The following is a 23,982-nucleotide window of genomic DNA, read 5'->3' on the forward strand; positions in this document are numbered from 1 at the left end:
TAAAAACGTGATAGAGAATAATAAGAGAAACTGTTGTGCACCCACCATCCAACTTTGTAGAGCCTTGGCATTATGCCATATTTGCTTCAGATTTTTCTTTTTTAAGAAGGAAAACAAGACAGAAAATGTTGAATCCCCCTGTGTATCTCCCTCCATCTGTATAATCCACTCCTTGTCCCAGAAAGAACCTCTATCTTTTTTCTTTTTTTTCTTTTTTACGGGTTTAATTTATTTAACCATTTTTTTTCATGGAAATTGGGGTTTCCAGTTTTTGCTTTACAGTGAGTGTTAACAATGAACATCTTTTTACTTGCTTCTTTGTATACGTGTGTATTCTTTGAGGATATAGAAGTGGAATTGCTGGATTGAAGATACGCATATTTTAAATATTAAAAACACTGCTAAGTTGTCCTCAGAGTGTATACCAGCTTCTAAAATACCCATCAGCCCTTTGGTGCCCTCACCAACACTTGATGTTTTTAATCTTTTCATTGTGACCAAGCTGTTGGGCAAAACATCTCATTTTTAAATATATTTTATTGATTATGCTATTACAGTTGTCCCATTTTCTCCCCTTCACTCCCCTCCATCCTGCTCACCCCCTCCCACCCACATTCCCCCCTATAGTTGATGTCCATGGGTTGTGTATATAAGTTCTTTGGCTTCTACATATCCTATACTATTCTTACCCTCCCCTATTTTCTACCTGCCATTTATGGTACTTATTCTCTGTACCTTTCCCCCTCTCTTCCCCTCCCACTCCCCTGTTGATAACCCTCCATGTGATCTCCATTTCTGTGATTCTGTTCCTGTTCTAGTTGTTTGCTTAGTTTGCTTTTATTTTTGTTTTAGGTGTGGTTGTTAATAACTGTGAGTTTGCTGTCATTTTACTGTTCATATTATTTATCTTCTTTTTCTTAGATAAATCCCTTTAACATTTCATATAAGAAGGGCTTGGTGATGATGAACTCCTTTAACTTGACTTTATCTGAGAAGCACTTTATCTGCCCTTCCATTCTAAATGATAGCTTTGCTGGATAGACCAATCTTGGATGTAGGTCCTTGCTTTTCATGACTTGGAATACTTCTTTTCAGCCCCTTCTTGCCTGTAAGGTCTCTTTTTGAGAAATCACCTGACACTCCTATGGGAACTCCTTTGTAGGTAACTATGTCCTTTTCTCTTGCTGCTTCTAAGATTCTCTCCTTATTTTTAATCTTGGATAATGTAATTATGATTTGCCTTGGTGTGTTCCTCCTTGGGTCCAGCTTCTTTGGGACTCTCTGAGCTTCCTGGACTTCCTGGAAGTCTATTTCCTTTGCTAGATTGGGGAGTTCTCCTTCATTATTTTTTCACATAAGTTGTCAATTTTTTGCTCTTTCTCTTCTCCTTCTGGTACCCCTATAATTCAGATGTTGGGACATTTAAAAATGTCCTGGAGGTTCCTAAGCCTCTCCTTGTTTTTCCAAATTCTTGTTTCTTCATTCTTTTCTGGTTGGATGTTTCTTTCTTCCTTCTGGTCCGCAGCATTGATTTGAGTTCCAGTTTCCTTCGCATCACTATTGGTTCCCTGTACATTTTCCTTTGTTTCACTTAGCATAGCCTTCATTTTTTCATCTAACTTGCTACCAAATTCAACCAATTCTGTGAGCATCCTGATTACCAGTGTTTTGAACTGTACATCTGGTAGGTTGGTTATCTCTTCATTGCTTAGTTGTATTTTTTCTGGAGCTTTGATCTGTTCTTTCATTTGGACCTTTTTTTTTTTCCTTGGTGGGCCTGTTACATAAAGGGGCGGAGCCTTAGGTGTTCACCAGGGCGGGGTAATTCTCGTGGCTGCACTGTGATGCTGTATATTGGGGAGGGATCTGAGAGGGAGCAATGGTGCTTGCTCAGCTCTCTGCTGGTGTTCAGTCACTCCCTCCACTACCCACAATCAAATTGGGCCCTTCTGGTGCTGCTTCCTGAGTGGGTGGGTTTGTGTATGTTCTGGGACCCTGTGGGTCTCTCCAACGAACTCTCCTGTGAGGCTGGGAGTTTCTCCCATTGCCACTTCAACCCCCACAGGTGTTTTCAGTCAGAGGTTTGAGGCTTTATTTCCCTGAGCTGGAACTCTGGGTTGCATGGTCTGTCACCGGGTCCACCAGCTGCTGTCTTGCCGCGTGTCCTCTCCACCCGGCTGCCCATCTCCGCCCCTCCTACTGGTCTGGATGAATGTTTCTTCTTTATCTCCTTGGTTGTCGGACTTCCATACAGTTCGGTTTTCTGTCAGGTCTGGTTGTTTCTTGTTTTTAAATTGTTGCTGTCCTTCTTTTGGTTGTGCGAGGAGGCACAGTGTGTCTACCTATACCTCGATCTTGGCTGGAAGTCTCAAGAACCTCTATCTTAAGTTTAGCAGTAATCATTGCCTGTGAGTCTTTAAAAAAAAAAAAAAAGGAATTCATTTTCCCATAGTTCTGGAGGCCAGAAGTCTGAGATCAAGGTGTCAGCAGGGTTGTTTTTTTCTGAGGCCTCGCTCCTTGGCTTGCAGATGGCTGTCTTCTCCCTGTCTCTTCACATGCTTTTCCTTCTATACATGTCTGTGTCCTAATCTCCTCTTCTTATAAAGACACCAGTCATATTGGACCAGGGCTTACCCTTACAACTCTAATTTAAAGACCCTATCTCCAAATGCCATCACACTCTGAGGCACTAGAAGTTAGGACTTCAACATATGAATGTGAGGGAACACGATTCAGCTCACAACACTTTCCAATAGGTATTAATCCTGACTGGTACAGAGCAGTCACGGGATGTGACCATAAAGCTTTCCTCTGGCCTCTACCCTACCCTGCTTCACCATCAGTAGCAATGCCACTTCCTACCTCCCTGTTCCCTGGAAGCATCCAGTAGCTTTCTCTTGTTCTGATGCAACTAAGCCAGGCCAGTATTCTTGTAGACCCGTGATTCTCCAACCTGGCTATACCCAGAATCACCAAGGAAATGTACAAATTCTTTAAATTTTTTTTTCAATTACAGTTTACATTCAATATTATTTTGTATTGGTTTTGGGTGTACAACATAATGGTTAGACAATCATATACTTTACAAAGTGTTTCCCTTGATATTTTCAGTACCCACTGGCACCATACACAGTTATTACTGTATTATTGGCTATATTCCCTATGCTGTACTTTACATCCCATGATTATTTTGTAACTGCCAAGCTGTACTTCTCAATCCCTTCACCTTTTTCACCCAGTCCCCCATCCATCCTCCCTTTTGCCAACCATCAGCCTGTTTCTGTATCTATGAGTCTGTTTCTGCTTTGTTTGTTTGCTTACATTGTTTTTTAGATTCCACATATAAGTACACCCATACGGTATTTGTCTTTCTTTGATTGACTTATTTCACTTAGCATAATACCCTCTAGGTCTATCCATGCTGTCACAAATGGTTAAGATTTTGTTCTTTTTAGTGGCCATGTATTATTCATATTTTTGATCTTTTTCCTTTTTCTTAAAGAAGACCCTTGAACATTTCTTATAATACTGGTGTAGTGGTGATGAACTCCTTTATTTTTTTCTTGTCTGGGAAGCTCTTTACCTGTCCTTTGGTTCTAAATGAGAGCTTTGCTGGGTAGAGTAATCTTGGTTGTTGGTCCTTGTTTTTCATTGCTTTGACTATTTCATGCCAGTCCCTTCTGACCTGTAAAGTTTCTGTTGAGAAATCAGCTGACAGTCTTATGGGAGCTCCCTTGTAGGTAACTACTGCTTTGCTCTTGCTGTTTTTAAGATTCCCCCTTTGCCTTTAACCTTTGGCATTTTAATTATGATGTGTCTTGGTGTGGGCCTTTTTAGTTTCATCTTGTTTGGGACTCTCTGTGCTTCTTGGATTTGTATGTCTATTTCAATCATCAGGTTAGGGAAGTTTCCCATCATTATTTTTTTCAAATACGTTTTCAATTTCTTGCTCTCTCTTTCCTACCAGCACCCTGTGTTGTGAATGTTAATAGGCTTGATGTTGTCCCAGAAATTCCTTATATGATCCTCATTTTTTTAAGATTCTTTTTTCCTTTTTTGCTGTTCTGATTGGATATTTTCTGCTTGTTTATACTCCAAATTTCTGATGTGAACCTCTGCTTCATCTGCTTTACTATTGATTCCCTGTAATTTATTCTTCATTTCAGTTAGTGTATTCTTTATTTCTGACTGTTTTTTAATAGTTTCCATGTCTTTTTTTAAAAAAGATTTTATTTGTTTTTAGAGAGATGGGGAGGGAGAGACAAAGAGAGGGAGAGAAATTTCAATGTGTGGTTGTCCCTCATGCGCCTGCTACTGGGGACCTGGCCTGGCCTGCAATCCAGGCATGTGCCCTGACTGGGAATCAATCCGTTGACCCTTTGCAACTCACTCTGGGGCTCAATCCACTGAGTCACACCAGTCAGGGTTCCATGTCTTTTTTTATGTTGTTAAAGTTGTCACTAAGTACCCTGAGCATCCTCATAACCATTGTTTTGAACTCTGTATCTGGTAGTTTGCTTTCCTCCATTTTACTTAGTTTTTTTTTCCTGAAGATTTCTCCTGTTCTTTCACTTGGAACCTGTTTATTTATCTCTTTATTTTGGCTGCCTCCTTGTGTTTGTTTCTATGTATTAGGTAGAGCTGCTATGTCTTCCAGGCTTGGTAGAATGGCCATATGTAGTAGGTGTCCTGTCGGGCCTAGTGGTACAGTCCCCCCAGTCACTAGAGCTGGGTGCTCCAGGTGTGCCTCTGTTGGGGCTGTGTACACTGTACTGTTGTAGTTGAGGCTTAATTGTTATTGGCTTGTCCCTGGGAGGAACTGACTGATCAGATGCAAGGACCAGCTGTGACTACAATGAGGAGTTGCTGTGCAGGGGCAAACCCTATGGAGTAGGTCTTGCTTCATTGGGGACTTGGTGCCTGTAGACTCTGGCCCTTGAGTGTGTTGCTCATGGAGGTGATAGCATTGTAATCCAGTGTGGTCTGAAGCTGTTCCTCAGGTGCACTGGTTCTGGGGTCTCCTGTGAGGTGCAAGGTTAGCCACTGCCTGTGCCCTGCCTGGGGTCACACAGCATGAGTGCAGGGTGATCTGCAGATGGCTGCTACTTGTGCTGGGCTTGGAGGTGCCCAGAGGGGCCAAGGCTGACTGCTGCTAGTGCCAGGTCTGGAGCTAGTTAGCAAGAGATACGGGGTATGCAAAGGCCAGATGCTGCTTGTTTGAGAGATTTTAGGAATGTCTGAAGCATGAGGCAAGAGAGGCCATTACTAATGGAAAAGCCACTGCAAATGGCTTGGGTGGGCCTGAAAGTTGGGTGAGGCAGGGTCTCAGGGAATCACCAGGGTTGGGTTAACAGTATTAGCAAGGCTGATGGAGACTCAGCTATGGTGCTTGCCTGTGTGGACAGGCTCAGTGAAAAAATAATGGCCTCTGCCAGAACTTTCGTCTGGGAGAAAGCTGCCCCTCCCTGATGCCAGACAATTCAGTTCCTCCCTATATGTCCCTGGTGCCTGTCAAGCTGCTACCCCAGTGCTGGAGCTCAGAGCAAGTGAGTCTTGAGTAAGTTCATGTGTGGGCCCTTTAAGAGGAACACCTGGGACTCCAGAAGTCCTGTCTCCCTCAGCCATAACCTCTGCTGGTTTTTACAGCCAGCAGTTATGGGGACTCCTCTTCCCAGCACCAGAACCCTGGGCTGGGTCATCTGATGTGGGGCTAGGACCTCTCGCTCCTTAGTGGGGGACCTCTGTAGCTGAGATATCCCTCCTGATTTTTAACTGCCACACATGGGTGTAAGACCAGCCTGCCTGAGTCTCTGCCCCTCTTACCAGTCTCAATATGGTTTTTTCTTTATATCCTTAGTTGTAGGACTTTTGTTCAGCTAGGTTTCAGATGGTTATAAATGATGGTTGTTTTGTAATTGAGGTGTAATTCTGATGTGGTGGTGGGAGTTCTGAGTACTGCATTCACCTACACCACCGTCTTCATGGGAATCCCTACCTTGTGTGTCCTAACTTTTTATTTTGAGAGCGTTCTAGAATCACATGCGATAAGAAATAACACAGAGAGATGTCCTATATTCTTCATCCAGTTTCTTGAAGTGCTCACCTCCAATATGACTGTCATGTAACATCACAATGAAGATGTTAACACTGACAATCAAACTGACCTTACTCAGATTTTACCAGATTTATATGCATTCCTGTGTGGGAACATGTATGTCTTTAATTCTATGCAATGGTCTCACATGTGAATTCCCATGAGGGGGGACAGGACAGCAATTGGACATGTTGCTTGCCTCTCCCCACCTTCTAGAGTTAGGGCTTAGGCCCTGAGAGCTAACCCAAGCCCTATGGGGTCATGGGTAATGATAACATGACCATCCTGAGACCTAGGTATTCATAGGAAGGACTGAGTCTTAGATCCTAACCTCTTGTCCTCAGTTCCTCATCTGTGAAATGGAGAGACTGGAAAAGATAATCTCCATCTGAGAGAAAAATAACCCTTTGCAACCCTTCCTGTGAAGTGGATCATGGTGAGGGAGGGTAGAGTAAGGCAGAGCTGCATGGGTGGAAAGAAGGCTCAGGACACCCCCATGTTCAGGCCATGCCAGACTACGTCTGCAGCATCACAAGCCTTGGAAGGCTCCCTCTCCCAAGCTCTTTTGTGGAATTTGACTTGAAAGCAAAAGAATATCTGATACATCTTCCCATTTCTGGTGTTTGGGAACATAAACTCTGAGCACTCCCCTTTGTCTCTGTAGTATGCTGTTATGTTGTGCTTTTAAAATTTATATATATTTATTTATTTTTTATTTTTTTAAACAATTTTTACAATTAACCTTCTAGTGATTTCCAGAGTTTTATGTATTTTCCACAATAGTACTTTCCCCTACCACTAATGCAAGAAAATGACAACACGGAGGACATAAATAAAAATGCCTAATTACTTATTTGCCCAAGACAGCTGAGCAATTATGTCTTCAAAACACCTGGTGCTTTATTGCCCTCTGTGAAATATTTTAATTTTCCTCTAAAAGGATTTCAAACAATCCATGGTTGCAAATGACAGATCTGCCTCTCCCATAATTCAACGTAATTCCATTGGTTTTCATGAATTTGAGCTCTGAAACTGCCTACATGCATTGCTAAGAAGCAGGACCCGTCCTTTTCTCTCTTGGCTTTTTTAATCTGGACAAACTCAGAGGTTTTGCTATTGCTGTAGATTTTCCAAGAGCTGTTTTATCTCCAGGGCTCCAATTCTGTAAGGGAGTTAAGACGTGGGTATTGTTCTGGTTTTGAAGGACAGAAAGCAGGCCCAGGAGGGAAGTGACTTGTTCACGGTCACAGACCTGGGGCTTTCCTCAAGTTCCTGATGCCCGGTGCAGGCTTCCCTGTGTGGGCACTGAGCCCTGTAAGAGTGCTGGGGGGCAGGTCTAGGTGTAACTTTGAGAGGACAATTCATATCCCTGTTTTGGGATACTGGGGAGTAAATATATTCAAGTCAAGAAATGATTACTTGAAGAACTACAAGTTACAAAAATCATTTACAAAAGTGAGATTAAAAAATGTAGCTAGCTTACCACCTCACACCCATTAGGATGGTTATTATGAAAAATAAAACAGAAAAGTGTCAGTGAGGGTGTGGAGAAACTGTGGCCCTGTGCACTGTTGGTGGAAGGAAAATGGGACAGCAGCTTGGAAGACAGGATGGCGGTTCCTCAAAAAATTACACATGGAACTGTCTTATGACCCAGCAATTCTACTTCTGGGTATATACTCAGAATTGAGAGCAGGGACTTGAAAAATATTGTACACAGATGTTCACAGCAGTATTATTCACAACAGCCAAAACGTGGAAGCAACCCAAGTGCCCGTCAACAGAAGAATAGCTAAAGAAAGTGTGGTCTACATATACAAGGAGATTCAGACTTAAAAAGGAGGGGAGTTCTGACACAGGTTACAACCTGGATCAACCTGAGGACATTATGCTAAATGAAATAAGCCAGTCGCAAAAGGACAGATACTGTATAATTCCACTTATATGGTATACCCAGGATAAAAACAGAATGTAGAAGGATGGTTGCTAGAGGCTGCGGGGAAGGAGAGATAGGAAGTTAGTGTCTGATGGGCAGAGTGTCAGTTTGGGGAGATGAAAAGTTCTGAGATGGATGGTGGTGATGGCCACAACAATGTGAGTGTACTTAATGCCACTGAACTGTACACTTAAAAACAGGTAAGATGATAATTTTATATTGTATATTTTACCACAATTAAAAAAAAACACCCCAAATCCCCCCAAACAACCCAACAACTGCTGCATGATAAACTGCAGCAACTGCAACATGATGATGTTTCTAAGAGTATGTTAGAAGACATCCTTCTGCTTGTTGTCTGTGCCTGGTGGCCTGGCCTCCTCACCCCTGGTGGATGGGCACTGCGGGGAAGCCTCCTGATGCCCGGATGAACCAGCCAGCCTCCACAGCAGCAGCGACCATTTTCTGGATGCTGACTCTGCTCACCACTTTATTAAGGTCCTCATGTGCATAATGTGGTTGTGGGAAGCCGGCTGCTGTTATTCCCACTTTAAAGTTGTCCACACAGAGGCCCAGAGAGGTGAGGTCAACCTGCTAGTGAGTGGGGGAGCTAGGGTTTAGCCCCAGGTGTTTCCAGTTCTGAGTCCATAGCACTTGCTCTCCCAGGAGCCCTGTCTCTTGGCCCTAGCATTTGAGACAGCTCATTAACTAGGTAACGGGTTGGTGATTGTTGTAGAGTCCATGGTGGGGGAATGTGTCTGTCTTGCTTATTTCTGCCTCCCACTGTAGGGTAATTAATGAATAAATGAATACTTTTGTGTTTGTGTGTGGGGTACTGCCAACAGGAGGCCAGGTGGGATAGAATTTTGTCAGGATTTTTGCCTCCAGAATGGTCATCTAAAGGAGCTTCTCAGGTGCCAGGCCTCCCGAGGAGCATGAGGTGGCAGAGCCAGGCTAGTGAGCCACCGGGCCTTCCCCAGAGGATGGAAAGGCAGAAGGTTAGTGGGGGTGTCCAGGACAACAGACAGGACAGGATAAGACCCCTGGGGAGACATTACTAGAAAGCAAACTCCCTGGGGACCTTCTCAAGCTCACCAATGCATTGTACATGTATGTGTTGTGTATGTGTTGTGTATGTGTGTGGTGTGTGTGTGTGAGAGTGTATATGTGCATGTACATTCATGTATGTGTAGTGTGTTGTATATGTATGTAGTGTGTGGTGTGTATATGGGGGTGTGTTTGTGTGTGGGTGTTTGGTTGTTTGGTGTGTTTGTAGGTTAAGGGGGTGGGATATAGGGATTGATATTTCTGTTAAAAATTGGAATTCCCCAACTGGGGTTATTTTTTTAAAACTCTTCTCTCATAGATGGTGTTTGCAAAACAAAACAAAAAACCAACCCCTCAAACAATTAAAAAATACCCCTCACACAACTGAAAACAGTTGCTAAATTCCACACAAAGGCCCCTGCCATTCTGCATACCAGAACTCCACTTCTACCCCACTGTGCCATCTTAATCCCCTGCAAAGTCACTTCCAGAGTCCTTCACGTCTCTGGCACCCCAGGCTTGACCAGAGCCAGTCTCAGAGTGAGGCTTGACCTGGGGAGACTTTGAAGCTCACTTGAATATTCAGTTGAGCCTTGGGTTTGGAGCCAAGAGATCTGAGTTCAAGAGCTGTCTCTCTGTTTCCCAGAATCACTACCTCCTCCCTCCTTCTTCTTGGTGCCCTGGTTCTAAGATTATGGGGAACACAGTTAAGCAGATCCTTCCCATGTTTTGGGGGTTACTGGGGCTTTCTGGGCATGTGGCCACCTCGTTTTAGGGATGGGGTATGGTGAGGAACTGGTGTTTCTAACTAGGTGAAGTTTGGACTATTTATTCAGGAAAACCATCCTGCTGGGAAAGTCCTTCTTGCTCCTTCCTTCAGAACCACTTCAAGGGCTCCAGGGACATTTGTTTTTCTCTTAATCGTTTATGTTTTCAGAAATGTGCCTTAACTTTCCAATAGCTTAGCTCCATAAGCACCTATCCTCAGTTTAATAATTCAAATGTTAGCTGTGGTGTCAACCTACTTTAAAAAAGGTCTCATAAAATATAAAATTCAAGGTCGTTTAGGTGGTTTCAGTACGCAGAATAAATATGGGCAAAAAAGGAGAACATTTTCCCAGGAAAGCACGGTGCCTCAAAAGTCTGAGGATGGAGTTATTTCCTTCTAAAGCTCAGCTGTGACTCTGAAGAAGCAGCTAGTAGAAGCCTTGATATTCAAAGAGTCGGAGATGGTGAAGGAAATCTGAGGCATGCCAGAATTTCTGAGGCAGGGGAGCAATTTCTGACTAAAAGGTGATTTACATAGCTTCCCTTGGAGGGCAAGTTTAGTTGCTAATGACTAGAAATAAGACTGGAAAGAAAAAAGCTTCTGCCATCCTCAGGAAGGAGGAATGGGACATGGGGTTGAGGCTGGCCCTCTGCAGGACCCTCCTGGGCCTCCTTTCCTGGCCTCTCTGCCAGCAGCCTTGGCCCTTGTACCACCCTCTACCCATGTCTGGAGAGGTTCTGAGCACTTATTAAGGGCTTATCTGTTACTGTCCAGCTCCCCCAAGCCTTCCCAGCCTCCCCTCTCATTATTCCAGCCCAGAGAGAGACATTCCCAGGCCACAGACCACCACATTTTCCAAATAAGCCATACATCTTCAGGTCTCTGGGCCATGTCCCCACCTAAATACCCTTGCCCCCTTGCCCGTGTGGTAAGCTCCTCCAGATTCTCTGGGCCCAAGTCTGCCACTTGGTGGTCAGAAGCTGCCCTGGACAGGTTACTTGATGTTTGTGCAGCTCAGTTTTTTTAGCTGCAAGATGGGATTTGTCATATTTGCCTTGATTACCTGGAAGGGGTGTGGAAGGTAAAGCAAGACAGTGGCTGGCAAAGTAAACTACAGAGGGTAAGGCTCAGAAAAAAACACAGAGGTAAAAAGAGTAACAACTGGTATGGACCAAGTGCTTGCTGCATGTCAAGCACAGTGTTGGGAGCTCCACAGGTACGTCTCATCTGATCCTCACAGCAGCCCTGGAATTGCCTTAAGGCAAAGGTGCAGCCAGATGAGTTGGGCACAGACAGGTGGGGGCACACTGGCTCTGGATCTCATAGACCTGGGTTCAAGTTCTGGCTCAGCCTCTTATCTGCTCTGGGACTCAGGGCATGTCCTTTAACTCCTCCCAGCTTCAGTTTCCTTATCTATGTATTAATGATGTGATGTCACCTAGTTCATGGGGTTGCCATACAAGGCAATATAGAGGTCAGCATGCAGCACTAAGCCTGGCTAAGTGAATGTTAGTGATTATTTATATGCTCACTTTACAGACTGGAAAACAGAGGCTTGAAAGGTTATGTAAGTTGCTAGGGTCACACTGATATGGTGAAAGCTGGAGCCTGGAGTTTAAATCCTGATATATTGGACTTTAGGGCCAAAGCTCTTAACCGTCACTTCCTGGACTAGGGGTCAGAATATCTGGATTCTAACTCCACTAACCCATGGGGTGACTCGGCAATAGTCCCTTCCCATTTCTGGGTCTCGGAGTAAAGTGAGGGGGCTGGACCAGGTGGTCTGTAAGGTCTATGAATCTGTGTAGATGACACACACACAACCTATAATTGCAAATACTTGTCTACTGTGCTTTAAAAAAATTTTTTTTTTAAGAATAAAAGGCACTAGCTAATTAGGAGATCTCTGCATCAATGTAGACGAGAGAGCTGAGGGCAGCTGCAGAAGAAATCAGCTCGATGGTCTGAAGGTGCTGAGGGAGTGCTAGCATTGACCATGGGACTTGGACTAGGGCCAGCTTCTACCTTTTTTTGCCATGGGAACAAAGAAGTAGAGGGAGAAATATTAGTCCTGTCCTGAGCTATTTTTTTAATCCTCACCTGAGGACATTTTTTAAATGCTTTTAAGAGAGAGAGAGGAAGGAAGAAAAGAAGGGAGAGAGGAAAACATTGATGTGAGAGAGAAACATCGATTGGTTGACTCCCGTATGCACCCAAACCTGGGATTGTACGTGCCTGGACTGGGGCTCAAACCCACAACCTAGTTATGTTCCCTGACCAGGAATCAAACCTGCTTGCTATCTTTCAGTTATGGGAGGATGCTCCAATCAACTGAGCCACACTGGCCAGGGCCTGTCCTGAGCTTCTATTAATTCATATTCACCACCCACCACCTACGTATTCATCCATCCATTCAGTTATCCATTCATCCACCCTTCCATCCCACCCAGCCACATCTACTCATCCTATCCATCTATCTACCCATCCATCCATCCATCCATCTCCTACCTATCCAACCATCATCCATCCATCCATCTCCCTCTCTTTCTCCACCTACTCTTAATCACATTGATCACACACACACACACATTTATTCACCAATCAATTAACCTACCTTACCTACCCAACCAGTACTTCCTAAGAGCCTAAACCAGGGGCACCAGAGATGACTCGGCTGTGTCTCTCACTCTCAAAGAGCCCACCACCTGCATCAGGCAGTGAGAAGACACAGAAGAATCGGTGTGCTCATGGAAGGGGAAATACAGACATAGCCAGGCTCTTATTTTCCCAGGCCAGGCTCATTTACCTACCAAAGATGAGGGGTCGTATGGGAGGACCCAGCATGCCCTTCCTGCTCTGTCTCCTCTTGTGTGGTTTAGGATGTATTACAGTCCAGATTTCCCAGCCTTGTTTGGAGGAGGCTGGACTTCTGCCCTGGACTGGGCAGCCCTCTGGGCCTACAATGGCAGTCCCCATGGGTCTCTTTGCCCCAAATGGCTGGCAGGCTCTGGCTGTTAATCTGACTCTCTGGAACCCCAGGTCTTCCTTTCCAAGACCACCATAGGCTAAAGATGCCACAGGATTGGTTTCAATGACCAAGACACCCTATCATAACAGCTGTCTTTAGGGTAACTGTAAGTTGGCTTTGCCACTAATTGGCTGGGTGACTTTGGGCAAGACTCTTTCCCTCTGCAGCCCTGATGTCTCTGCCGTCTATTTATTTGCTGGCCAGCCTCTGCATTGCTACAGATAGAATCATCTTCAATGGGAGATTTTTATTGCCGAGTAAAGACAACACTAATCATACCACATGCTGAATATGTGCCTAGTGTTGTGCTAAGCACTCTCCACTTAATAACTCACTTCATCCTCACAATAATCCTATCATTTCCCCTGGGAAACTGAGGCTTAGTGGGGTTAAATAGTTTGTTTACATTCACACATCTAGTGAGAGATTTGAATCCAGGCCTTCTGCTCCAGACGAGGAGCTTTAGCTACCACCCAGTCATACCAGGGGCCCTGCTGTCCCTTTCACACTGATGGCCATCAGCTCCCAGCAAGGAGAGCCACGTGGCTAGGGTTCTCTTAGGAAAAACCCAGAAAGAGAGGCACAGGGGTCCTAGGATGCCAGTGCTCAGGGCACAGAAGGGGACACTGGTGTCTAAGAAGTGACTTTGCCTGACTATAAACCAAGTCTCCTCGTTCCCAGGTCCCCATCCTCTTTCCTGTGTCCATCAGCTACACCTTCTCTGTAGGTTTATCTGACTGACTGACCCCTGTCCTTTCAGCCACCTGGACACAGTCTCAGTCAACCAACATCTGGAAATGAGATTTTTGCTCTGCCGCCACTGCTATGAAACCCTGCCTAATTGAGAGTTATCACTGCGACGATGTTGGTGCAGCCCTCCTGGCAGATCCCAAACTTCACCATAACTACCTAACGTATACCTCAATCCCAGCTCACCTCATAGGGCTCTGCTCACACGGCCACCCCTTCACATGAAGCCTGCCCTGTGACTCAACCTGCTTCCCTCTCTGCCACATCTGAAGGATGAGATCATTAACAGCATCTCAGTTATTTTAGAAAGGCCTGGGGAACGGAATAAAGTACCGTTCACCTCCCTTGCAACCCAAATTGGGGCTGGGGGTGGGGGTGCAGGGGAAAGACAAAAAAAGTCATCATTTCTGGCATCACCCCCAGGGTTCTCTATTACTGTCTGCATGCGATCTCTTGACCTACTTTCTCCTTTTGTCAGTTCTGCCTCCCTCAGCCTGCAGCTCTGGGGGGGATGCATAGCACAGGGTGCAGTTCTTGCAGCCCCAGAGTATGGAGGCAGCAGTCACCTCCTCTTCCTCCCCCTACCAGCCCTCAGCCTTCACTGCTGACTCACATTCTCCTCCCCATATCAATAAAGCTGCTGGCAGTTCCTACAACCCAACCGATCATGAAGGTTTGAGCCGGCTCAGGGCAGAAGGGAGAGGGCAGAGCTAGGGCACATTTGGAGGGCTAGCAAAAATGCTCAGCTGTTCACCCATATGCTTACACTGCAGAAATGCCCTACATCTGGGTGCCGGCTGACCTCTGGATGGACAATTCTGTTTCTCTTCATCCAAATGCTCAAATGCTGTTTAATTCCAAAAAGGCAACCTGTGCTTCTAAACCAAATAGGGAATACAGCATGATGAGTCTAGGCAGCTCAGCTGAGACAGGGATGTGAGAATTTTTCAAGTCAAAGCTAATAGTACCACTACTATTACTAACAACAGTAGTGTCATTGGTGGTAGATTGTGAAAATGGCCATGATTAGTCTCCTCTCTGAATCTATGTCCTCTGCAATGTGAATCTGCAGTTCTTCCCATTAAGAGATGGAATCTGTTTCTCCACTCTTTGAATCAAGGCAGGTAGGTCTCTTGACTTGCATGAGCTAATCCAATGCAGCACAACAACGTGAACAAGCCCAGTGTTAAAGTACAACAGGCCCCAAATGGAATCATTTGTGCTAAGCCCACATCACCAAACTGAGACTTAATACTAACCTAACTTCAGTTTCAGCCTCTCCTGGGAATTTAATCATAACCAGTCAGTCTGGAATGTTTTCGTGAGCACTAGTGAGGGAATCCACCTGATAGCCCCCTCCTGTCTCCCACAGGTAGGTTACCTCAGCCTGGAACAATCCACTCTTTCCTTTCCTTTGCCTGTGAAAGCCTTCCTTTTGTACAGCTCCTCAGAGCTCCTAGACGGGATGCTGACTCATGAATCACTCAATAAAGCCAATAAAGATCTTTAAATTTTACTCAGTTGAATTTTTGTTATTTAACAAATTTGGGAGCAGCATTGGGATCCAAAGCAAACTTCTGATAGCATCCTGGGACAAGGAGACACGCAGGCGTGGTACCCTGCAAACCCTTTGAGTTCATTGTCTTTCTTGCCATTTCCAAGTGTAAGTTCTCGGTTCTGAGCTCTGCTTCTTTGCATTGAGCTCCTGATCTGATTGGTAACCCAGCAGCATGTCCCTTTTAGCTTTTATTTTGCCTTTGAGAGACCCAAGGGTTCTGCTGAAAAGAGAAGGAATCCTTAAAGTCTAAAGATTTAAGTGCACTGCCTTCCAGCACACCTGTTTATTTCATAACTAAGAACTATGGTCCTGGAAGCTATAAACATTTACAAAAATGGCAAAATCTTACTAAGCTTGTTTTGTGTTCTGAGAGGTTGGCTTGGTACCTCTCAGGCTGGAGGTCCCAAAATACAGCCAGACAGAAATGTGGGTTGTACTCCATTTGTGGCTAGGGTCCAACCAAACTGCTGTGAGCCTTCAGAGGTATTACGATGGCCATTAGAGGGACGGTCCCGATGACATAAGGTCCCTTAAGAAGCACACTTGAAAATAAAAGTTCCCAAACAGAACGGGATATCTACTTTAAGTGGCATGCAGAAACTTCCAAAAGGCTACAGAATTCCAAAATAGCTTCACTGAGTTTCACTGCAAAAAGCTAATGAAAAAATTAAAGAGACAAGAGGTGTGTAAAACAAAATACTATAAAATGGATGCAGCTCTTACTGCTCCCCTCTATCCTCTTTTATTTGAGTGCTTATTCTTGTAATCCTGTCTGAATTGCCTTTCCACTCTGAAAAGACTGCAAGACCATAAACAAAACTCTGCCAAGTTAATGGCCTTGCAGATACCTCCTGTAGGGAGCCCTCCCAGGAATTCTCTGGTAAACTGCTACATTATTCCCAAAATAGCCAAGGGGAAACTAACATTAAAATTAATTTAAAAATCTTTCCAAATACTGATAAATACAGTATTGGAGCTGTACTCCCTACTTTAAAAGCCACTCAGAACTTGTAGGTGGGAACCTGGAAAAACTGGCAGAAGCCAGCTGAGGGTGAAAATTCTTACTGGGGTCAGCTCTCCCAGATCCCTGTAGTACCCAGTAGAGAGAGGAAAATAAAATTTCTTTCACATTCTCTTTGGGTATACCTCTTGAGTCCAAGGGGTTGTTTAATAATGCCAAAAATATTTACTTTTCATTCTGACTAAAAACTACAAAGTAGCTCTGTGGTTAGAATCTGGCCAAATGGCAGAGCCAGTAAGAAAAATGTTTAGGCCTTCTTCCCTAAGCTAAAATAAAAACTACATACCCGAGGGCATAAAAAACCTTTCAGCCCTGGTGGAGTAGCTCAGTTGTTTAGAACATCATCCTGATACGCCAAGGTTGTGGGTTTGATCCCTGGTCAGGGCACATATGAGAAACAACCAATGAATGCATGAGTAAGTGGAACAACAAACTGATGTCTCTCCCTCTCTTTTTCTCTCTCTTAAGTCAATACATTTAAAAAAATATTAAGAATACCCTTTAAAGCCCTGGTAAAAGGACTTGTGGGTAGATCAACCTATGATGTCATTTGAGTTGCAAACCAGTTCCTTGATGAACTGACAGCAACTGTCCTTGTCTTACACATCTTTGCAAAAGTAGCTCTAGGGGCAGTTCACAATCCACCCATTTCTTTTAGCAATCTCCCCACCCCTCCCCCCACCCCATTCATCTCAGAAGTCCTGTAAATATTAGCCTTGGGAAACCAGAGTCCTTGGAGGAATTTGCATTCCTTCCCTGTGCCTTTGAGATATAAATGTTCTAGAGACTTCAGAGCTTACTCTTATCTGAAGGAAAGTGAAAGTGGGGAAAGGTCATTTGAAATTTAGGCAAATGGAAAAATCATATGCCTTCTCCACAAATATTAGTAGGAACAATTTTAGCCATCTGAGCAGATAACCTTAACTTATTCCAACTGTTTTTTTATAATTAGTGAGTTTTATATTATAGTACCTGTCTCGTGGCTAAAATGTTAAAATGAGACTACAAGGTCTCCATGTTTACGGGTGTCTATATATATATATCTATGTGGTGGGTGTGTGGCCTTTTCTCCCTCTGGATGTTATCACTAACATTAATTTGTAAAAGAGCTCTGTTTAATTGGCTTAAACAAAGAAGCATGTATATAAATTTAGGACTCATAAAAATTATCAAAAATGTAATAGAAACTAACTCAAATACTTTTCAGGTTCACGTGATCTGGGAAAATATTTGGTATTAAAGCTAGTTTAAGTTTGTTGATTTACATAAAATAGACATGTCTTTAGAGTTATTAGCTTTGAATATAACAAAGACATACAATTACCTGGGTTTATGAGTCAAATGAGTTCATGTTATTTCTTACGAAATATGTCAGCAAGAAAAATTAACTTGGGATGATAGCTGACTTTGTCTAAATTCTCAAAGTTTTGTGGGTATTCTAAACATAATTGTTGAGAACAAGTAAATTACATAGATGTAAGAAGGATAAAAAATTTTAAGGCGAACTTTTAAAATAGTTACCCAAAATCTTTTTGGTAACCATAACCTTAAAGTTTTGCTAAGTTAAATAACGGGTTAAGTTAATGACTATCCAGTTCGTTTCTAAATAAGATAAAATACTGAAACATTAATTGCTGAACATAGGTTTGCACATTTTTTTATTCCTTTTACAGAAGAACCAAAGAAATTTGGGTCTTTTAGTAAACATGTCCTGTACCACATTGAAAAATGTACTAAGAGAAAACATATGTTTCTAGAAATTATTAAAAAGTATTGATAAATTTGCCAAGCCATGGAATGTTAATGTAAAATTGTTTACTTCTTTATTTTCATTAGAAATTAAGTTTTTAAGGGACATAAATTCTAATACATGTAACTAAAACTACTAGAAGTAGTAAGAAAAACATCTCTGTATGCAAGGAAACCTGTGTTTTCAGTAAAAGATGGTATAAAGAATGAAAATGTATTTTGTTAAGGGAAAAGAAAGTAATTTGTTCCAAAGTAAAACTGGCTATTTCAAAATGGGAAGGGAGAAAATAAAAACAAATAAAAAGAAAGTTGTAAAGATAGAAAAAGAGAAAGAGAATTTTACTTTGTGTCTACAATTTGGCTAAAAATTAAATTTGTTATGAGGGTTTAAAGTAAATGTTAATATCAGTAGGGTACTTAAGTGAAACTAAAACTTAATTTTCCTTCATTTGCTAAAAGGATGAAGTTTTCTTGGACTATTTGGTCTGCTTCTGATAAAAGATTAAGAAAGGTTTTTCTTCACCTTTTAAGTAATCTGCCTTGGGGGAAAAAAATCAAAGATCTTGTATCTTGTCAAAATAATCACCTATGGTCAGGTGGGTACTAGACTTACAGGGGGGATCACCTTGTAAGTTACCTAAATACCGAACCACCATGCTGTACACCTGAAACTAATATAATACTGTCAACTGTAATTGAAAAAAAATCACCTGTGCTTCACGTTGTCTTTATCAGGCCTTCGATTACTTTAAATTTCCTAACTAACCTAGTCTTAGTATTAAGAGCTATGTTTTGCTCACAACTGTGTACCTTTATAAATTTGCCCATAAAATCTCTCATTGTCACTTTGGTTAAATAGATTAAGTATTGTTTCACAGTGACCTATGAGCCTATTTAACCAAATATTTTAAAATGTTTTTGGTATTTTTTAACAAACTTTCCAAAAATCATATCCTAAATGGAATTTTTTTTTTTTACCTTGAATTAACTTTGGGGTTTTCCAGAGGGCCCCCAGAACATCTCAAAGATTTGTTCTCTCTCTTTATAAAAAGGGAAACACTAATTGGGCTCATTTGAAATGTTAAGTCATATGGAAAGCACTGTCAAATAAGAAGTAATACTAACTCTTCTTTATGTTGTATCTGAATGGGTATATGTTATAAGCATTCCAGAAACTGTATGAAATTCTTGGAAATCTGGTATGTCCTGGTATAATCTCATCAGTCAGAAGTCCTGTTATCTTAAATTGTTGTATATTACAGAAATAACCAAATTTCCTTGTCACTTCCATTATAATAAACTCTTATTAGATCTTTAATAAAGGGTATTTTAAGTCTTTTGCCATTTACAGAGTTACTGTTTTACTCTGGTGCTTCTATAAAAGTGTTCTTGCAAAAGTGCTTCCTCATCAAGCAGATACATAGAAAGAACTTCGACAAGTACAATTTTCTCATGACTTTAAGATCTTAAAATGAACTGGGTAAGAATTTCTGGTACTAGTGGAAAAACTGGATTCAAGCAGAGCAAAAATTAGTAACATGGAACTGAATGAACTAAGGAGGAGGATTATAATTTTTATGACTTCTTGTTTGAAGTAGTGCTGGCTCTTTAATGTTTTGCTTTACCAGATTTAAGGAAACTTTTTCTTTTAGTCTATCAACAATTTGGTAAGACATACCCATGTGAACAAAGATAAAACATTGACTTTTTCCCCCTTACCTTATCCTCCCAGAATTGTGTTACTCTTGGGTATTCTTTTCATGACAATATAGTTAGTTATTCGTATAAGTTCAATGAGAAGCTTTCTTGGAACAGGACACAATTGGAAATATTGGTTATATTACCAAAGCTGTGACTAGAAAGAACGTCATATTTAAGAAAGATGTGTGTAGACTTGGATATGACCAGATGATTTTAAGGCCAATAAATCCCCTTGGAAAAACTGGCCTGGTACCTTGTTTACAAGCTTCCAGCAAAGAAATCACTATTTTTGCTGTGCTTACGTAAATAATCAGGCCAAGTGCAATGTGTACAAATTAGTTTTGCTGTGGTTATCTTTGGAAAAAAGAAATGGGGATAATTGTAGATTTAAAAAAATTACGTTTGCGTCTTTGTCTATATTAGATTCTAATCCTGTTAATTGTCTTTGAGGTTTTGTTATATAACTGTAAACTGGACTGGATCTTAAATTCTGCTAGTTTCCTAAAAAATTTGGCTATGAGTATCCAAACTAATGTTTCCAATTTTCTTCCACCCTCTGATTTAGGATCACCAAGAATCACCTTAAATCTTCTTGAAAGGACTACACCAGGTCCTCCTCACTACCCAGATGGCAGGCAGACTTCAGGGACTTGAGGCTTGTGAACACATCTCACAGCTAAAGAAGATTCTGTCTGACATTTGGGTACTTCCACATCAAATTGATTAGGAGGAGAATTAGTTGACATTGATGTAGACTGTTTCCTCCAAAGACACCGGGTTAAGACTTCACACTTAAAGTAATCCCGAAACCCTCTCTTCTCTTTCTTTCCTTTACTCTGGCATTGGCCTAGAAAGATAACACTATAATCCATATCTCCCAGGACAGTGCTAAGAGGAATAACCTCTGGAATTTGAAACAACTTTTTATTTTAGGCTAGGAGATTTATTGTACTTCCAGAATGCACTGAAAACCTAACTGACCCCTAGTGTGAATGGGCAAGTGTAACAACTCCTGTGAGTGAATCCACTAACCGTCAACTTGAATGAACTCATCAACAGTGTCACCTTGAGTGAATTCATTAACAGTGTCACCTCGGTGGAAGTGGGTTGTGCTCTGACAGGATTTATCTCTGTGGCAGTTAGCATTTTCCTTGGGCCTATGAATGCCTAGGTGGCTGGTGTACAACTGGGTAACGTCTCTTAGGTTATCTAACTGAGCCCCTAACTGTTTACAAACAAACTGAGGCACCTCATTGGTCAACTCCACTGAATCTACACTGTTGAGCTAGAAAGGACCTACCAGGAGGTGTTCTTTACTCAGGATTCACTTCCTTTGGCAGGGCCCTACTTCTCTGGTTAGGAGTAACTGTAAATAGGGTTATGGTTAGAAACCTCTCCTTAACTCTTGAAGATATTGTAGAATCCACTGCTAAGAGGATAGCTGCCCAAGAAAATTCCTCAGACTCTCTGGACAAAGTCCTTCTTGATAACAGTATCCTTATCTTTTAGCTGAGCAGGAAGGTGTCTATGCTGTGGCCAACACCACCTGTTGCATCTGGATTCACAATTCTGAGGAAGTTGAAACAGAATATTACAGAGCAAGCCACTTCATTTAAAAAGGTGACTCTTTCAGTAGGGTCTTTGTCTGACTTATTTGATTTTGATTGGAGGGGTGTCCAACTTTTTGGTGTCTCTGGGCCACACTGGAAGAAGAGTTGTCTGGGGCCACACATTAAATACACAAACACTAACAAAAACTGATGACACCGTAGAGGGCTCCAAAGTGCAATCTGGATGTTGGGGATTATCCTGTTTTATAGTAGTCGTAACAGTCTACTGGAATGTTGTATTCTCTCAAAAGCTTAAAGTGCATGCTCGCAGCCACTAAGACTGGGATGCTGGAAAAGGAAGGAAGAGAGTGACTGACTTTAAAATTGTGAACCTGAAGTTGTGGCCTGTGAATATCACAGATATTCAGAAAAATAAAGTCATGACTGTACTTCACACAGAGGATCAGTAAAAGCTGCGAGAAATACAGAGCAGTAGCTGAGAGTGGTTAATGCCTTAAAGTTTTATCATATCTTTCAGTTAAGCTGAGAGTCTGGTCACAGGGGCAATTGTTAGAAAAAGCGGTAACAGGCCCCAAATGGAGTCATTTGTGCTAAGCCTACATCACCAAACTGAGATTTAATACCTAACCTAACTGCACTTTCAGCCTCTCCCAGGAATTTAATCTTAAACAGTCAGTCTGGAATGTTTTGGTGAGCACTAGTGAGGGAATCCACCTGATACCTCCCTCCTGTCCCTCATATGTAGGTTACCTCAGCCTGGAACAATCTACTCCCACCCCACCTCGGTTCTGCCTATAAACGTCTTCCTTTTGTACAGCTCTTCAGATCTTCCTTCTACTTGCTATATGGGATACTGCCTGATTCATGAATCGTTCAATAAAGCCAGTAAGATATTTAGATTTTACTCAGTTGAATTTGTGTTATTTAACACCAGACAAGCCTGGAGGAGGTGGGACCTCACAGAGCAGAGATGAGCCGTCCCCGCAGAGGCCATTCTCACCAGCCTGCAGTCCTGCCAAGATCAGCAGAGCCCCACTGGGACCAGAAGAACCACCCAGCTAAGCCCTGCCTGGATTGCTGGCTCATGGATATAAGAGGTAAATATAGTTTTGTTCTGAGCCACTGAATCTTGGAGTACTTTGTTATATAGCAAGAGCTAACTAATTAAAAAAGCTTTTTAAGAAATTTTTTTAGGGAGTGGATAATGACAGGATTTTAAAAGGACAATTAAGGGGGATTAATGGTGACAGAAGGAGATGTGACTTGGGTGGTGAACACCCAATACATGATACAGATGAGATATTGTGGAATACACTTGCAACCTATTTAATTTTATTAACCAATGTTATCCCAATAAATCCAATAAAAATTAAAAAAACACTATCACAAATAAAAGACAATTAATTACATATATACACACACACAGGGTGGGGCAAAAGTAGGTTTATAGTTGTTCATATAGTTGTTCATAAAACAATACTATAATTAATAAATAATAACACAAGAATAAGCTCTGTGTTTCATGTACTCATAAGTGTAAACCTACTTTTGCCCCACCCTGCATTTTTGGTCATACAAACATAATAGAGAAGTCAAGGAGAATTCAGTCACTTACTCTCTGACCACCCCCCAAAATTCAGCAGGATTTAGAAATATGAATTGTGTTGTTCAGCCTTCCCAGTACTTCTCCATCCCCCATGGACATTGCTTTCTGTAGTGGAGACTGTTCCACTTACCAGAATCTTGGTGGTGTAGGCGCTATTGATGGCAATGGCATTGACCAGCAGCTCCATGGTCTTGGCGTTGATGGAGCTGGGGTCGGGGATCTCCTTGAAGTGGACATCACCGATGTAGGCCTGCACTACCGTCATGCGATTGGTTGTCAGTGTGCCCGTCTTGTCTGAGCAGATGGCCGTGGCATTGCCCATGGTCTCACAGGCGTCCAGGTGGCGTACCAGGTTGTTGTCCTTCATCATTTTCTGGGGGGAGGGGCGGATGAGAGGGTGACAGTGAGAGGGAGCTGGGGTGCTGGGGGCACTGGGTGAACACGTAGTAAAAGAGGAAGGGCTGCTACAGTCTCTCCCTTTGCTTTCACACATGCAAAGGGTCATGGTTGCCAGAGCCTCTGACACCTGGCCTTTTTTCTGTGCCACGCTTTCCCTTCTGTCTTATTAGCTGAGCCATTTGAAAGAGTTGATTAGTTGATTCTATTAATTTGGATTGCAAAAGTAATCTACAATCTTTATGCAAAAATAGGGGAAAGGATAAATTAAGGTTGGGACCTCTCTGTTTACTTCAAATATTTTTCTCTTACACTATAATATAAATAATTATTTTTTATTTATTATGAATTTTCTCAAATATACCATCTTTCACTGATGCCTGGTTTTCGCTGTCACTTGGTTTCACCAAAAGTAAATATGTTTTGGAGATATATGTTTATAGACATAAGACAATATCTGGAAAAATATAAAAATATTAGTGTCATTATCTTTGGGTGGTAGAATTATAAGAGATTTTTATAGTCTTCTTTTTAAAAATTTATAGATTCTATTTTTCTACAATGAATACATATTGTAACATGCATGATGAAAATCACAAATTTCTTTTAAATGTAGACACATAAAAAAGAAAAAGAGAACAAATCAGCCATGATGCTACCACTCATAACTGATATTTATACATCAACATCCTTTCTTTTAAAATTTGTAACAAAAATGGAATCCTACTATACATATTATATTAATTTTCTCCACCT

The 23,982-nt window shown here is 42.1% G+C and overlaps 1 protein-coding gene across 13 annotated transcripts in view; it reads right to left on the bottom strand.

Moving 5' to 3' along the window:
* ATP2B2 (ATPase plasma membrane Ca2+ transporting 2) overlaps window positions 1-23,982 on the bottom strand; it is a 459,739-nt gene that overhangs the window by 34,094 nt on the left and 401,663 nt on the right. For all 13 annotated transcript variants that reach the window (XM_024556440.4, XM_053929679.2, XM_045192226.3 and 10 more), the window contains one exon: window positions 22,961-23,203. In XM_024556440.4, coding sequence (XP_024412208.1) covers window positions 22,961-23,203 — 243 coding nt within the window. The remainder of the gene's footprint in view (window positions 1-22,960; window positions 23,204-23,982) is intronic.

The sequence above is a fragment of the Desmodus rotundus genome, chromosome 8 (genome assembly GCF_022682495.2).
Source record: "Desmodus rotundus isolate HL8 chromosome 8, HLdesRot8A.1, whole genome shotgun sequence".
Classification (NCBI taxonomy): Eukaryota; Metazoa; Chordata; class Mammalia; order Chiroptera; family Phyllostomidae; genus Desmodus; species Desmodus rotundus.